Consider the following 17,207-nt stretch of genomic DNA (forward strand, 5'->3'; position numbering starts at 1 on the left):
AACAGGAGTTCTGTTCTTTGTTTTTCAGCTACTGATCTTCTTCTGGCTTGGAATCCCATCTGTCTGGGCCTGGTAGAAGGAGTCATTGGTAAAGTTCAGCTTCATACAGGTATGTGGCAGATTCTGTGGTCTTTTTAGTGCTAATACACTTTGTTTTAAAATCAGTGATACTGCAAATAATACCGTGTGGCTCAAATAGAATTATGTACTGTTCTTTGCAATGGAGGAGTACTCCCCAACTATGTGAATTTGTCAAAGTGATTATGTTATAGCTGCAGATGCAAATTCCGTCTCCTTTCCAGTATATGTGTTTTGGTTTGTCATGGTCTTGTAAAAATAGAGAACTGCATTCACAAAGAGTAGAAATTTGTGTTTGAAGTTCTGAGACTCAGTGTGACATGCATAAAATTCTCGCACCTTTTTGAATAATCCTTTCAAGCATTTTTTTGTTCTCCTGTGGTACAGTGTGGAACCTAATGATGGAATCTTTTACAAAACCATAAGGCTTGAATTCTCAATGCTATATGAAAACCCAAAGACTAATGACTACCTTGGTAGATGACTATTTGAAAATAAAGGAACACTTGAACTTATTTGTAGCTAAATGTAAGACAAAATGAAAGCAGGTGTAGAATGCATTGTGATTTAATGTTAAGCCTGTCTCTGATTCTACCTTTTCCTGTAAAGTAAGGTCAGTGCGCTTTTAGCTTCAGTCAGCTGCAAATTCCTGTAGCCATAATAAATATTTGTTTTAATATATGCCAGCTTTATCTAGAAAGATTCTTCTGCCAGTAGATCTCTGGATATTTATTTACTGACAGGTAGGAAAACTAGCTGTAAACTCTGCTTCATTTACTGTGTGTGCTGTTCTTTCTGTGAATGCTTAGACCCTGCATTTAAAGTAGTGCCGGGCAATATGATCAATACAGGTAAAGTTTCAAGTGTGTTCCAGGATAACAGAATGGATTAAGTGCTGAAATAGATCAGATGTTTGTGGTCTGCTGAATAGAAGCAGATTAATCAAGATGGCAGTGGCATACTAGCAATAGAGGAGGAAGGAAAACGGCGACTGGTACACCACTGCATGAGCGTATGACAGATCTTGTTCTAGGAAATGCTTTGCTCCATAGCTCCTGTAACCCCTAGGTCTTGTTTCTGAGAGTAATAGTTCAGGGCCCATCTCTCTGAAATTTACGATCACATCCTCTTTCCAGTTGCATCACTTAATCTTCTTTGAATTTCATGTCATGTTTTTGTCTGTGCTCATTCTACAGATCTATTCAGCCATCCTTTTTCAGATCTGATGATATGAAGTGCTTCAGACTGCCATCTCACTTTCTCTTCTCATCCAGGTTGTCTGTGCTGTTCAGCATGTGCTGTTCATGATGAATGACGGCTAAACTGCAGTAATGACCTCCTCCTGCTGTGGGAAAATGCTCAATGATTGTTTTTAGCATGTTTTTTCTGTGTGTTGTGGTTTGGGTTTTTGGCTTTTTTTTAATTTATTTTCTAAACCAAGCACTTTGGTACACAAAGGCCTTCCCCCCTCTCTCTAGGGAGTCTAGTATAGAAGTCTTTGAAGGGGGAGACTGTGTCAAATCCTTTCTGGAAGGTCTAGTATGTTAAGGCAACCAAATATCCTTGCATGTGTGCTTATTGTGAGGCACTTCCTCTGCTTATGAAAGCTGAGTTCAAACTTTCCCCAGCATGTGACACTTCAACAGTTGCCAGCTTGTTGTTGTGAAATTATCAGGTAATAAGCCTGAGATCTAGTCATCTTTCCATGTGCACTGTAGAGCTACCAAATCAATTATGCTTGTCCAGGCACTCCATTCAGTTGCTGCTTAGGCCAGTGGAAGCATTTTGTTTCTGCATCAGATGACACCATCACAAACTGTTAATGGACTGTCCTTCTTGCTATCAATATTCTGGTGTTTAGTGATGCAACTGTCCTGTAAACAGACACTTATTTTTCTACCTTAAAATGTCTGAAGAAAGATACAATCTCTAGCTATTTATCCTTATTCTTCTGCTGAGAACTGTTCTCCCTTGAATCTGCTGGCAGTTGCTGCTGAGTGTTCCGTGTGGGGCTGCAGTTGAAACGAGAGGGCTGGCTGAGATGTCTTTATTACATAGGTGTCTTGAAGCCTATTATTGTCAATGAACTCTCAATTGATCATATTCAAGTGTAGTTTTATGTAATCTTCTAGCTGAATCATCTAGCACTCTGTAACAGTAACCTGTCTTTGTTACTTATTCTTGTATCAATCTTTGTCACCTGGAAACTTTTATCAGCAGAAGTTGTATAAATATTTAACATTGCTGGACTATTATCTCCAGACTTACTGAGTACAGTGCTGTGGAAACTGGGCGAAATGCTTTTTTCCCAGAGCTGATCTGTAACAGGAGGACTTGTTGCTCTGATTTTTTTTCTCCGCTGACCCCACACTGTAAGGATCAGACAACTTAATTTGAAGCTCTTTTGGCTAACTAGAGTCCTGTATGGCCTTGTCCTGCTTAGAACCTTGTCATTAGCTGTTGTTGGAAAGAAGTACTGGTGTGTTTTAAAAATGCTTAGCGCACACTGACTGGTACTGGAAAATTTAAATACCTGTTTAACTATTGAAGTTGCTACCTGTGTACTCTAAAGCTGTCACTAAGCGTATATGCACTTTAATATCTTGGGCATAGATCCTTACATGTTTTTGAAAGATTTGCTTAATGCAGAAATGCCGGAGTAGTCCTAAAATGACCTTGAAATGTCCCTGTAGTCAGTATTGGGCTGTCCTTAATTTAGCATTGAAATACTCTTGCCAAATTGCTGTAACTAGGGATGGAATTTCACTTACTCTTGATCCTGCAGATTTTATTGCTGACCTACTACAGGAGAATTTGTAGGAAAGCTTCTGTGGCAGGGAAGCAGTCTTGTAGAAGCGAGCTAGCCAATATTACATGGTTTGTTTTTTAATTCTTTAAAGAGACTTTTTGCCATGAGACGGTCAGTTGTACATCTGGACATAACTGTACACTCACATTGGAGATGAAAGTCTGCTTGAAGTATCATTTGGTTCTTCCCCAATACTGAATTTTCTTAAACATCAAGATGCTTTTTAATTTTTTTAATTTAAATCCAAATTAAATGCTGCTGGCAAGGTTCCATAGACTCAGTAAACAGAAGGGAAGTGGAGTTCTTCCTTTCCTATCCCCAGGAAAGGAAGGCTGCTTTTTGTTAGCATGCCTCTGAATCTTGGTACAAACAATGAGTGGTTCAGCATCTGAAATATCTTCAGTGAGACGTAACTACTGCCACTTCTAACTTCATCCAATCAACAACTTAAAACATTCTTTTTGCATGCAACTAATTTTTCTTATTTTTTGTTACCTGAATAACTTAAAATGGTAGCATGGAATTTTTTGGCTAAAATCAAAATACTTGCAAAAAGCAGGATTTAAAGTTAAGCACAGTTTAAGAAAAGTTACAGCAAATGTATTCAGGGAAAGAAAATGCTAGATTGTTTGGGAAGCGTTAGAGAAAATAGCAGTGGTGTGCTGACTGTTGAAGTGAAAGAGGAGCTAAATTCCTGTTTTAGTGAGGAATTGGAAGTAATAGCTTTAGATATAGTACTTCAAATTAATTGTTGCCATCTGCTCTGCCATAGTTCATAAAAACACTAGAAATGAACATCAGATCTTGAGATGATTTAAAACATGTACTCTTCTGCAATGACATGTAGCTGCAGTGTTCTTCTGTACATACCATACCTCCCATGTTGAGTAGACAATGATTTTTTTTTTTAAAAGCTATTCTATGGGACTACTTTTATCTGCAGAAACAACTACTCTATTTGGGGATTCAGTTATTTAGATATTGCTGGCAACCATAATATGATGCTATGGTTATTGTTGAAACTTTTACTGTAGGGCATGCTTTATCTGCATAATTACTTCCTGACTGTTTTCTTTTTATCTGCTGGGGAATTCCTGTTTTCTTTCAATGTTCTGTGGCTCTGGCTATAATACAGATAGTTTTGAAATGTACACCAAGATGACTTTTGAGTGCATTTTTAAAAATGGTAAAAGGATACAGAACTCAATTGGCTGTATTGAGCTCTTAAGTTCTTGTTTACTGCTACCAGGGTTTGTTAATACGAAGTAAACCAAAGTGTACCCAGAGACTTTTTTTCTTTTCTGGTTTTCACTAAAGTGTATCTGCTTAGAAATGCCTTTACATTATACTTTTTTCCAGTGGAATCATGTTCATTATTTCCCTGGAACTCTAGATGGTACCCTTTCTTAAGAGTATCTGTTTTGTTTATTGACATACTCTGGTGGTCTCCTCATAGGATTAAGTTGTGTGGTTAACCTTCTCTAGGTGGGAATAGATGAGATTATAGGACTGTCCAACAGGAATATCTATCTGGATGCCCTATTGTATTACCCTTCTGTTCGGCTTGGATTACCCTGAGTTTCCAGAGACTGTGTTTTTGCCTACTGGAAAGCAATATAAAAAATGGTAGACCATTTTTTAAATAAAGCAGTAGACATCATCATCTGTTGCTGGCGGTTTTGGCAGCATTTCAATTTCCCCTTTTTAAAAGGATTTTCTTACCTATTCATTGGTTTTTTCACTGTTGCATAGAATCTGTCCTGTTTTCCTCAGCTTCCCTTTTCTTATTTCCACCTTATCCCCATGGTTGCTAGGTGGAATGCTGGAGGCAAGGACAGGTGTTCTCCAAGTAGTGTTGCCTGTACCTGTACAGAGAAGCTGTTCCAGCACCTGCTGTCAGTGAGGATAACTGTCTTGCTGGCACTTGCTGTGACTCTCTTGTCCTTGTTTGTTATCCTTTGACGGGTTTTTAGGAGACTGCTTATGTCACAGCATTGAGTAACCTGGTCCAACCTCAGAGCTGACCCTGCTTGAGCAGGGTGACATCCTGAAATCCCTGCCAACCTGACTTGTCTCTGATCCTGTAGAGATTATGATTCTGATGCCGTGTTCAGGAAGTAGTGCAGGACTCCCTTTAGAACATCACATACATTAAATAAGTGGTGTACGTCTTCATTCCCCTTCCCCTACTCCCTTTTGGGGGGCGGCTGCTGGTTCTCACAGCACATTTGTAATTATAAGGGTCTAATTTTTAAAGGCTTCTTAGTACCCACCCAACATAACCACATCTCTTTTCTAAAGATAGTAATATATAATCAGCATAAGGAGTGGAGTGTCATAACACACAGCAGTCTATTTACAATGATTATTCCTTTTCTTTAGACAGAAGAAACTGATGCTTATACATGTCGTGTTAGATTTGGGCTAAAGTGTTCAAGATTTTTTTTTTTTTAATTGCAGTTATTGGGAAGATGCTCACAATTTTGATAGAGCTTTAATTCTGTGCTGAGAGTATATTAGAAAACTTGGGAAAGAGAACAATTCTGGGTGTCCTGTGACTTTAAACATGTTATCCTGGGTTTTTCTTAAGCACTCAGAGGATAAAATACTGTTTAGAATTTACTGAGCAAGGAAAACAGACTATTTTCTGTAAAGCCTCTAAACAGATTTTTCAGAGCCTATATATTGTGTCATGTGTTATGCCTTTGAATATGATCTACTGTCACAAATGTGGAAGCATATTTAAGTCTACCATAGCAGGCTTTTAATGTCTGTATATGACCTCTTCACTTAAACTCAGGTGGTTGTTTCTCAGCTGGGAGAAATAGTGAGTGTGTATGTGTGTCTCTAAGACTTTCTGTACCTTTTTCATCTCTCTTAACAGAACTCTCACTTTTGACTCAAAAGCCCAACATACTATTAGCATGCCAGTGATCTAACCAAGGGATTAAAATCTAGAAGCTAATGTCTAGGCACTATTCAGCAGTCAGTGGGAATGTTGTTCTTCTGTTTCCCTGTCTCTTTAAAATGTTGGAACTATAATTGTAGATTGAATATGTGTATGGAATGCACCTGTTACCAATATCTTAATTAATCTTTGGCTCATTAATTTCTATGCCACTTAGATGCATGTACTTCAGAAATGATGTTGTGAAGCTTTAAGCATATGTGAGCTGCTTTATGATGCAGTCCATGTTTGCTCACCAGATTTCTTAACTCATGAATCTTGTAGTCAGATATTACCTGTGTCTGTCTTGTTTGCCATTTTATACACAACAGAAGGTACAAAGGGAAAATTTTAGCTTGCTGTCTGAGCTGCAGCTATTCTTTTCAAATTGTACTGCTGTTAGTGACATGGGTGGGTAAGTGCATCATCCTAGAGACTGCCTAATTGCTATAGATGAAGCAGTAGTAACTTTACCTCTAATGGGTAAGTCTATGAAATAGTTAATCTCCTTATTATATTAGAGGGGGAATAAGTATTGGTTTTTAGAGTGGGTTTTTTTATTGCAGTGCATAATAACAAAATATAGCAATAGTGAGTCATCATTCACTGGAGTCTCCTAGTCAGATGGTTCCTGGCAGGGGTTTTACATTGGGGAGAAGCTTCTGGCAGACTAATCAAAGTAAATGCCTGACAGACAAATCAAAGCCTCTACTAATCTTTTTCCAGATTTACCATGGTGGCTACTTTTAATTCGTCAGAAAGCATTGATTGGCAAACTTCCAGGAGACCATGAGGTTTGCAAAATAACAAAGATTGCAGTGATTCCACTTTCTGAAACAGAGCCTCAGGATCTAGAATTAGAGGTATGACTATCTTCAATGAATTCTGACTTCCCCCTCCTGCTTCAGTGAAATGTAAATGTGAAATATAATAGTTAAAGACATGCCTCTTATCTCTTTTTTCCTGGTATATGCAGACATATTGAACATTTCATGCTTTTTAAATGCTGGGTTTTGATAAAATTTTTATTTTTTTAAATAGAAATAGCAATTTCTGCTAGGGAGGGAAAATAGAATAAAATTATACTCAAATTTCATAAAGGCCCTTGAAAATGACACACAAGAACAAAATTTTATTAGTGTAATTGAGCAACAGATTATTTGAGAACAGAACTGAATCCACTGGAATCATCTAAAGGGACAAAGCTGTAAACTAGGACAGGAACCTTGCTTTTTTTACTTTTTTAGAAAAAAAGCTTTCCTGATTACCTCTTAATGACTAGGATGGTAAGACCTTCAATAAATCCCAGTACTCGAAGATGATCTACATGGTGGTTAGTAGAATGTTGGGAGAACAATTCTGTCTCAAGGCTTTGTGTTTCATTTTTGAACGTGTGTGGTGGAGGGGATGATGATGGAGGGACAGGATGACTTGCGATAGTCTCTATGGTGTCTGTCTGACAGCATGAGAACCCTTCCCTGAAGAGGGAGAGAGTAACATGGAATCTCCAAAGCTTTGGTGGAACTCTGGGAGCATGAAAAGCTGCTGAAGCACTGCTTCAGAGTCTGGACATTAGAACCTCCCAAGGTCTGGGATAGAAGAATATGCCTTAATCTAGATTTAATACCTTCCTGTTCTTAGTCATGTAGACAAGAACATACCACATCAGCTTGGTGCTTCTGTGCTGAGAAACTGGTACAAGAACTCAGATTTGCAATTCCTTCTCTCAAATACTTCAAATTTCTTACTCCTGAGGTTATCCCTGAATATCTCATCTGTGGTTTTGGGGGAAGAAGCTGTCATATCTTTACCCTCTGAATCAGAAGAGAGTATATTTTTTGTTAATGGATGCTTTTGCTTCCATCCTGTTTTGGAATCTTAATTCTACAACTTGGCTTCAAGGGAAACCCTTCCTTTAAATGTTGCAGAATGTTTTTCAAAAGAGAATGGATAAAGGAAAAACAATATAAGTGAGTAATACTGATTTATACTGTAATTTGTGTGGGAAGTTGAGGTGGGTCTGGATAGTCAAGTCATGTCAAATTGAGGCAGGCATTCTCACAATCATAGGAGAAAATGCCTTTTATAAAAAAAGAGAATTATGCTATAGATGTAAACTTGCATGTTTTCCCTGTATTAGAGTGTCTTCCCTAGGTTTGTGGACATTGCAGTCTTGCTTTTGTAGACTTCAATTAAAATTTCCCTGAACTTTTTAAAGAGTATTTAAGTATTGGCTTTAATTCAATATTATTATTTAGCTTTGTAAAAAGCACCATTTTGGGATAAACAAGCCAGAGAAGATTACACAGTCCCCAGATGACACAAAATTCCTGCTGAAGACTCTTACTCAAATTAAATCAAATGTGTCTGCTCCAAATAAAAAGAAGGTAAAGCTTTCTACTGTTTTCTTGATTTTTTTTTCAAAATATGTAGTTGATAATTCAAAGGTTGTGGTGGATCATCAAATGGAGTACTAAGACCTAAAAAGAGAACTAGTGAAAAACTGCAGAATGTGCACCTACTGTCTTGAAGTTCAGTTTAATTTTTGATTATTTAACTGTGGCTCTTCTATGATTTTTCATTTTGTTATTATGTAATTTTGGTAGAATTACTAATAGAGTGCCTTTGTACCAGGATTAGCTTCTAATGGGATTCTAAACTTCTACAAATTGCTCTGCATAAGCATCTCATAACATAGAATTGGAGACAAAATTTAGTGCACAGCTCCTGAGAGAGCACCATACAATCTTATCGAAATGCTTTTAACACAGTAATGGCTTGGGTTAGAAAGTCCAAACAATATTTAAAATTAGAACAGGTAGATGCAATATTTCTTAAACTCTTGAGATTGAAGCATACCACTTAAATGGAAGCTCCAGAAGTTTCAGAGCCTAGCTGCTTTGAATGCCCTTACTGCTAAAAGTAATACCATGGTATTTCTGAAGATGCTGTCCCTTGTCTTTATCTCTGCTAGGAATTTTGAGATCCTGCTTCTCAATGGGAAAATGTTTGTCCTACAAGGTTAGAAATGGTATTTAGCAAATATGGCTGATGTCCTTTTCAATCAAAGAGAAAGACGTAAGAAAGCCGTTACTTTTCTTTCAGATTAAAGAAAGCAAAGAGAAAGAGAGGCTGGAGAAGAGATTATTGGAAGAGTTGTTCAAAATGTTCATGGATTCAGACTCCTTTTACTACAGCCTGACCTATGACCTAACAAATTCTGTGCAGAGGCAGAGTGCGTGTGAGAAAATTAACTTACCACTGTGGCGAAAAGTAAGTTTTTTTTTTTCCTTTTGGTAAACATGCCGTTCAATAACGTATGTGATCCAGACTTGACTGGTCACATTCTTTGCTGGTATAATCTACAGCAACTGAAGATCTTGTCCTGTAACCAGCTTTAGTGCAAGGAAATGAAACAAAAGTCTCCAGCAGCATGTCTTAAAGTGAGCTGTTATATTCAGAAGCAGTGAACACTATGTATGTATGTACAGTTGTGGTGAATAACATTGGTGTCTTTACCAAAGATATTGCCAAACCTTAATTAAAATATTGCAAAAGCTGCCCTTTTTCTTTTAAACAGGTTGATGACAGATTCTTTTGGAACAAGCACATGATTGAAGATCTCATCAGCATTGATGTGAGTCTCATTTCTAGTGATGTGTATTATGAGAACCATTCTTTAGTTTTAGTTGAAATATTTACTTAAGGCCTCACAGAAGTTTACTTAAAAACCTGCTTGGCAGATGGTCAGGGTCAGGGCTGTGCCTTCTGAAGCCGAGCAGCTGACATTACCTTCTTCTATCAGCCAGCTTTCCAGCAGCCTTCTAGTTAGCCTGTCGTCATTGCTAATGAATGAACATCAATGGAATTTAAAATTTCATTATAATAAAACAATGCAGAATAACTTGTGTGATATGTTTGTGCTGATTTCTGAAGGTAAACTTAAGATGTATTAATCTGTGAAATAGAAAATCCCTGGACAGAGCTGAACTTGATAAGGAGGAGGAGCCAGAAAAAGAAACTGAATTGCAAGGTTTTCTTGAGACAAGATTTTGTCTTCCTAAGTGGAGAATACTGTTTTTTCTCCTTGAACAGAGTAGCTGGTCAGTGTGACGATAGTGTAGAACAAGTTATTTTGAACAGCTGTTAAGAGTAGATAAAGTATTTTCCTGGCTAATGAGCACATAAACATAGAACAACCACTCTTTATCTTCAAAAGATGATCTCACTTCATTTTAAATTGACCTTGATGATAAAGGACTGAGTTACTAACTAATACATGCCAGCTTAGACCAAGTCTTAGATTTTTTTTTAAAGATGACAGCACACATCCTTACCTTGTGCTCTGCATCTCTCATTAATAATTTTACATACTCTAATGGTTATGGAGTCAGAGCAGGGTAAACCTAGATGCCCTGAAAAGTTGTGTATAATGCAGGAGTTTAGGTGTATTTTTCGTGTTATAAGATGTAAATGGATAACCTTGAATTAGTAGGGAATTGGAGTCTCAACTCTGTTTAAGAAATTGAGGTTTTAGGGTGACAAAGCACTAATGTGCAGAGCCCTGAACCAGTTGGCTTGGGTACTAAGTTGGCCCACATAAAGCTTATGTTAATATGTTTTGCTGAAAACAGGCTAACAACATTACAATTTTAAATTTTTATCTATTGACCTATATAAATGTAATATACTATATGTCCACATAGGTGTTGTAGAAACTACCTTAAAGCAGAAACTAGGTAATAAATTACTTATACTTCCTGCTGTACCTGAACTGACTATCCTTGTCTTTGACGTGAGAAGTTACTACTTCAAGCTTTTAATGTGCTTAAACATCAGGTGTAACATTGTATTGAAAACTCCCTTTGGGGAAACGGGACAAGAAGTTTTTAAATATTGCAGGGTTTTCTTCTGTCCCTAGATAGCTGGGAGTAAGGAAGGCTTTTTGCCTTGCCTTGATTCAGCTTTCTTAATCTCCACAGAAGACTCTTAAATTGCTTTCTCTTTCTTCCTACTGATTTAAAAGCCCTACAACTAATGGAGGAAAACTGCTGGTACCTCTTACAGAAATAAGACAAGGATATGGCAAAAACTTCTTAAAACATGAAAAGCATGTGAAGCAACTGTTTATAAACATGAGAAATGGCAGAAATAACTGTAGGTAATATAGAACCAACAGAATGTAAATGTTTTTTGTAACCTTCAGAATGCTGAAGTGGACTTCTGGATTATACCCATCATACAAGGATTTGTGCAAATTGAAGAACTTGTAGTAAACTATAGTGAATCTTCTGATGATGATAAGAGCAGTCCTGAAACTCCTCCTCAGGAATCAACTTGTGTAGATGACATTCATCCAACATTTCTGGTGGCACTTATTTCACGCCGGAGTCGGCACAGAGCTGGTAGGCAAACATAGTTCAAGGTATCGGGATTGTTCCTGAACACTGGAGAGGGATGAAGAAGATAAAACTTGAGTGCTGTGTTGTTCAGCAGATAGCTTTTGTCAAAGTGCTACAGCCTTTCCTGCTTATAGGAGGAAAAGAAAAGGCTATGGTGCATACAGCACTACACAGCTGTTGCTTAGAGTGGTTACCACGTGAACTTCGCTAGTCTCTTGAGCACTGAATGCATCTTTGGAGGACACAGTTCTGAGACAAAGTTCCATCTTTGCAAAGAATATGTTGATTAGGACCTTGTGTACAGTTCTGTCCTGATGTATTTCAGTAGGCCTGGGTGACAGCTAAGTTTTCACAGGTTTTTCTTTGAGGGCTTTGACAGCAGCTGAATAGAGACTTGAAAAGGCGTGTGTGTGCGTGCCTGCATTGCAAGAGATGTTTATGTAGGTCCAAGGTGTGAAATAAGAACCATACTTTAGTCTTGCACCTTATTTGACTTATGCTAATAGTAGCAAGGCAAAAAAAGATTATTCCCTTTCCTTAGCACACAGAAAGAAAGATTGAACCCTTTACACTTTAGTAGATCCTGTTCAACTCTAAGCATTTTAAGATTTTTAAGATATTCTCTACTGTGTCCAACTCCTTTCCTACATAGTCAGGTTTTTAACATGTCAAAAAACCACGCTCCCCAGGGTTTTTTTTCCTTACCTTAATATGGGACTGGCCTTTGTACCACAGCTCACTTCAATGCATTTAATTCAGTTCCCAGGAGAATTATTTGTTAGAACAACTCGGAGTAAATACTTGAGGGCTTCGGGGTAGTACCTAATTTGCAGTATGCCTTATTTATACTAAATTGTTTTACAGATACAGAAACTGAATTGCAGAGGGAAAATTTCTTATTGCTTTCCTCTTACTATTAATGACACTATGCTCATCTGATTGCTCGTCCAGAGCATAAACTGTGTAGAACTTTCCCCCTTGACATAAAAATAAAATTTTCAGTAAATTGATGTTTTGAAGAATAATTATAGGATTGTTTAATTCGTTCTGTAATACATAATTTTAGCCAAGAGTTTAAAGTGTTTTCATTTCTGAAATATTGTAGTTAAAAAAACCCACCCCTAAAAAAAAAAACCCAGAGGAAACACTGATTTGAAAGCCTAAGATACTTCTATGTTAAATACACTGATTCTTTACTTGTCAGGCAGCTTGTCTGTGACTAAAAAAAAACCAAACCAAAAAAAAGTCAAACCCACTGCACTAAATTATCAACATGCCCAAGACCTTAAGGAAAGGTATCATGAGGTAAAGACAGCTGCTCTTAAGCTTAAGAGAGTAAGAGCCTAGTGTCTGCAAAAGTTGAGATGTTAAAAGAGAGCTGAAGTTTCCTGGGCAATGGTTTAGTTTGGGTTTTGGTGTAAGGGCCATTATTGGTGGCAGGACATAAGTAAAGGGTGTCTGAATCTTTGGTCTAAAAGCCCATGTTTGCTTAAAGGTCGTAATACTGCTCTGACATTTTGTGACCCTATAAAGGTCCCTATGATAGGTATTTTATATTCCTTTTGCTTCCCTATTTCTAACCTCTTCCCTTCTCTCCCATAGTCCTTAGCTCCTTACCTAGTGCTGTTGCGGTTCAGTTCAAAAGTTTGGTCTAGTGCTACTTCAGGACTTGGAACAGAGTTGTTTTGATTCTGTGGAACTGAATTTTTGTGCTATAAACCATGGCCTTGAATCTTGTTTCAACTCTCTTTACTTACTTTCTCCATCCCTTGCTACCACCTGCATCCTTTCTGAAATGGTGATGTACTTTACTTTGAGGAAGGGATATGCAAACCTCCACATGCAAACACTTATCTGTTCTGTTTAATGATCAGATCAGAGATGGCTAGGCAAAAACCACGTAGTCAGAAGAGCAGTATCAGTTCTTAATGTGCAGAATTAGTTACACAGGTTAAAATGAGGGCAGGATGTCTTCTGTTTTGTGGAACATGCAGATCTTCTTGGGCTGTTTGTGGGATCTCTTATTGCGAGAAGTGGAGCATCTATCAGTAAAAGTGGCCTTAGGTTCATGGAGAATACTGAGCACTAAAGTAAAACTTTCTGCAAAACTTGACAAAACAGGAAGTAATTTATCCTTTAGTGTGGAATAAATATATCTGTGACTTTATACTGCCAGTAGACTGCCTTGCCGCATCAACTTACTTTCCGCTGCTTGTAGTATATCAGTAAATAAACTTTATCCATATAATTAACATAACTTTTGGGGATTAGACTAGGATAGGAGTGACTTTTACCATTGATCATGGATTTTGTCTAGAACTGTTGTTTTTTACTGTTTTTGACAACAGTAACACAAGTTATTAATGTTTAAGACTATTACTTAAGTATGAATTGATCATTCTCATTCCTCCTAGGAATGCGGTATAAGCGAAGAGGTGTTGATAAAAATGGAAATGTGGCAAATTATGTTGAGACGGAGCAACTGATTCATGTTCATAATCATACTCTTTCATTTATACAAACGAGAGGCTCTGTGCCTGTTTTCTGGAGCCAAGTTGGATATAGATATAACCCGCGGCCCCGACTGGACAAGAGTAAGTATTTGAGTGGAATACCTAAAGATCAGAGTTCCCTTAGAAGTAGGTTCATTGGAATGTTGCTTTACCACTAGTCTTTCAGTGGCACTTTCTAGAAGCTAGGAATAACAGTAACTCCTAGTCTAACTGCAACTATGCAGAGCTCTGACTTCTTATCCATTGTCTTGAATTTCAGTATTTAATGAAGTACCCGTTTTATGTTTAATCTTACTCGTTGCAGTGTTTTCTGGGTTGGGAAGGGAGACAATTTGACTTCTTTTGAGAACCTCCTTAGACATTGATTCTTAACTTGGTGGACAAAGATATTCTTAACTTATGCTGAGGTTCCTTCTGCATTAAGAACTGCTATTTCAATGTGGGAAAACAGACATTTCACATAACACCAGTTTTGTAGTGTTCTTCTGTCTTCTCTGAAATTACATGCTATCTAGTGGACTTTGTCATATCTAAATTGCTTCCTTTTCCATTCAAAGATAATGCAAAAACTGAGACATGTAAGAATATTGACGAGACTGGGAAATGTGGATGTTTGTACAAACTAGATATTCATAGCCCGAACTTTCTTAAAAGATAGAGGTCAACAGAATCTTCTCTAGGTTTAGAACTGTAAAGGAGAAACTTTTCTTGGAAGGAAACTAGTATGTTCACGATCCTGTATAATCAGACTGCCACTGAATTGGGTTGACTGGCATCCTAGATCACAAGTATGTACTCCTCCAAGTCTAACTTGTGTGTTGACTTCATATTCTCCTCTAGCATTAGCAGGTCTGGTCTTCTGCCATTGAAGACTATTTTTAGGACTGAAAATAAAAAAATAAATCTGCTCTTTCAGAGGGGACTGTGATGTTGGAAAGTTAAAGGACTGTTTTCCCCTGTGTCTTCAGTAAGACCTAGTAAAAAGGGCCTTTGAGCTTGCTTAGGAACTTGGGCAAAGCACATAATCTTAAATCAACAGGCAGTTGTTATCATTGCAAACTTAAGGAAAATGCATCAACAGATCAGGATTTCTTGTGATTTTTATACCAAACAATCTGGAGATTACTGGAGAGCAATGACTTGTTGCCACACCTTGGAAATGGGAATTTAAATAAATTCATAAAGTGAGGAAAATCAAACAACTCCGAACCTCCCCCCCAATATTTGGAAGCAACACTTGATTAGTTCCAACTGAAAGCTTGTGCTGTGACACCTGTTTATAGAGCTGAACAATTTTTTTGTTCATCTCTTTGTTTGTTTGTTTGTTTTCCTAATAGGATTAGTTTCAAAAACATTGAGGAATTACACTTAATTTGATAGATTTACAGGTAGGAATTGGGGTATTGAGGCATCAGTGGTGCCTTGAATCAGTTGGATAGCATTTTGGGTTTTAGTTTTGTTCTCTAGAACTGGATAACACTTTCACTATTATCCCTTGTCCTGCCCCCTTTGCAATTTTCAAACCTTTCTTATACTTCAGTTTGCTTTTTCAAAAGATGCAAAACAAATATAAGCACTCCTCATCTGGGAGGTGTTCATGTGAGTGTGTGGTGCGTATGCAAAGGGATTAAACAGGGTTATTAAATATTAAAATTTTGTCCAATCTGCTCTGCACTAAAAGCAAAATAAAGCAAAATTTAAGAATGGTGTTTCCTGTACACTATAGTAGTAGAACAATGTTGAAGTTGAGCAAATTGAAAGACAATTAAAAGTAATTCTGTACAGTGTGTTACGTTGTGTGTCCAAGTACTTAAATGAAGCTGTCTTGGTTTTTTTAAAGTATAGATTTGGGCATGATTTAATACTTCAAATGGGGCTTGTTGCTGAACAGACTGTTTCTGTCTAATGCTGCTCTGCCTTGTAGGTGAAAATGAAACGGTGTCCTGTTTTCGTGCACATTTTGAAGAACAGCTGAAAAACTACAAAAAGCAGGTGAGTGCTACATGATAAAATAATCATCTTATGAAAGTACAGGTGTTGAAAGCTAATGTTTTTAGTTTGTTGTTCTTGTTGGTGATATGGGTTGTGGTTTTAGAAGCTTGTGGAAGCCCCACTTTTGTGTACTTGTCCTGTGAATTCATAGCTTCTTTGTATTAAAATTCAGGTAGGCAGGTAACTGTTGGAGTTTGTTTGATCTTGGGTATAATATAGCAAAAATTGTAACTTCAATATTGCCTACGAATCTTTTAACTCTTGAGCTATTTTTTATTCCATTGTATGTATCTAAGCAAGTTGTGTAGCAGATGACAAGTGTTAAATTATTATATTTTTGAACAGGTTATTATTAATTTGGTGGATCAGACAGGCAGAGAGAAGATTATTGGAGATGCTTACCTTAAACAAGTTCTTCTGTACAATAATGCAAATCTGACTTATGTTTCATTTGACTTCCATGAGCACTGGTAAGAAACCTTTTAAAAATGTCACTTTGCATCTTTTTTTATGATCATGAAAGAAGAGTGGAAGGGAGGAGAAAAGCTATTATTATTTCTATTTCTGCATGAAACACTTTTCTTTTAAATAGGAAGGATACATTTTGTAAACTAAAGCACTGTAAAAGTTCAAGTTTGGGTAACCAAGCACTGCTGTTTGTTGATCTTGTATCTCTGACCTGTTAAATATGCAGTTTTTATTAGGCAAAGCTTAGAAGCTGTGATGCGTTTGAAGCAAGAGTTTCCTTAAACATGCTATGAATATAACACTGTGGCTGACCTGCTTTTCAAACTGCAGCATTCTGCTCTTAATTCTTTACTACAAGCCATCCTTCTGTTTCTCTTGTTTGTTTCTATAAGCATACGATGGGTTCTTTCAGGACCTTTATAAATAGCTGCAGTTTTCATGACTCTGCTCTGTTGGCATGGTCTAGTGCAGTGTTCATGTGCCCAAGCATGTGATCTGTCACACAGGCATGTATTTCTCATGCTTCCTTCAAGCAGACTGCATTTGTGTATGAATATGGGTTCTAAAAACTGTTTTAATCTTCATTTCCTAACTTAATCTAGGGATTGCATCTGGCCTGGGTAGGCATTACTGACTGAATGTCATTAGCAGATATTGTCTGAGAGGGGGAGGGAAAAGGAGGGGAAAAACCCCTCAAAGTAGTAATGGCCTTTGAGACTTCTAATAGGACTGTTGACGTCCTGAATTGATTTTATAAGGTTTTGTTTAAATGAGCTTTTATTTTTGTTTGTTTGCTTTTCTCCTAAGAACTGATGTAGTGACCAGGACTCTTTATTTTTGCACTGTGAGCATGAGTGAATAGAGAATGATACTGCAAACAACCTGGTGGCGTGGGGGTAGGAGGGGATGATGTGTCTGTGGGTGTTTTTTCTGCCTAATCACTGGTAAAGCAGGGCAGGCCATACCAGTTTCAAATTTGTAGTGGTTAATTTTGTTGA

At 37.4% G+C, this 17,207-nt stretch overlaps 1 protein-coding gene across 4 annotated transcripts in view; it reads left to right on the plus strand.

The window, feature by feature from the left end:
• Positions 1-17,207, plus strand: part of INPP5F (inositol polyphosphate-5-phosphatase F) — a 45,238-nt gene that overhangs the window by 14,810 nt on the left and 13,221 nt on the right. For 3 of the 4 annotated variants that reach the window (XM_074831407.1, XM_074831408.1, XM_074831406.1), the window contains exons 2-10: positions 29-109; positions 6,561-6,697; positions 8,093-8,221; positions 8,940-9,107; positions 9,415-9,471; positions 11,041-11,239; positions 13,651-13,830; positions 15,674-15,741; positions 16,087-16,211. In XM_074831407.1, coding sequence (XP_074687508.1) covers positions 29-109; positions 6,561-6,697; positions 8,093-8,221; positions 8,940-9,107; positions 9,415-9,471; positions 11,041-11,239; positions 13,651-13,830; positions 15,674-15,741; positions 16,087-16,211 — 1,144 coding nt within the window. Of the gene's footprint in view, positions 1-28; positions 110-6,560; positions 6,698-7,586; positions 7,805-8,092; positions 8,222-8,939; positions 9,108-9,414; positions 9,472-11,040; positions 11,240-13,650; positions 13,831-15,673; positions 15,742-16,086; positions 16,212-17,207 lie in introns of those variants that run through there. The other variant, XM_074831409.1, reaches the window with a different exon arrangement.

The sequence above is a fragment of the Strix aluco genome, chromosome 7 (assembly GCF_031877795.1).
Source record: "Strix aluco isolate bStrAlu1 chromosome 7, bStrAlu1.hap1, whole genome shotgun sequence".
Lineage (NCBI taxonomy): Eukaryota > Metazoa > Chordata > Aves > Strigiformes > Strigidae > Strix > Strix aluco.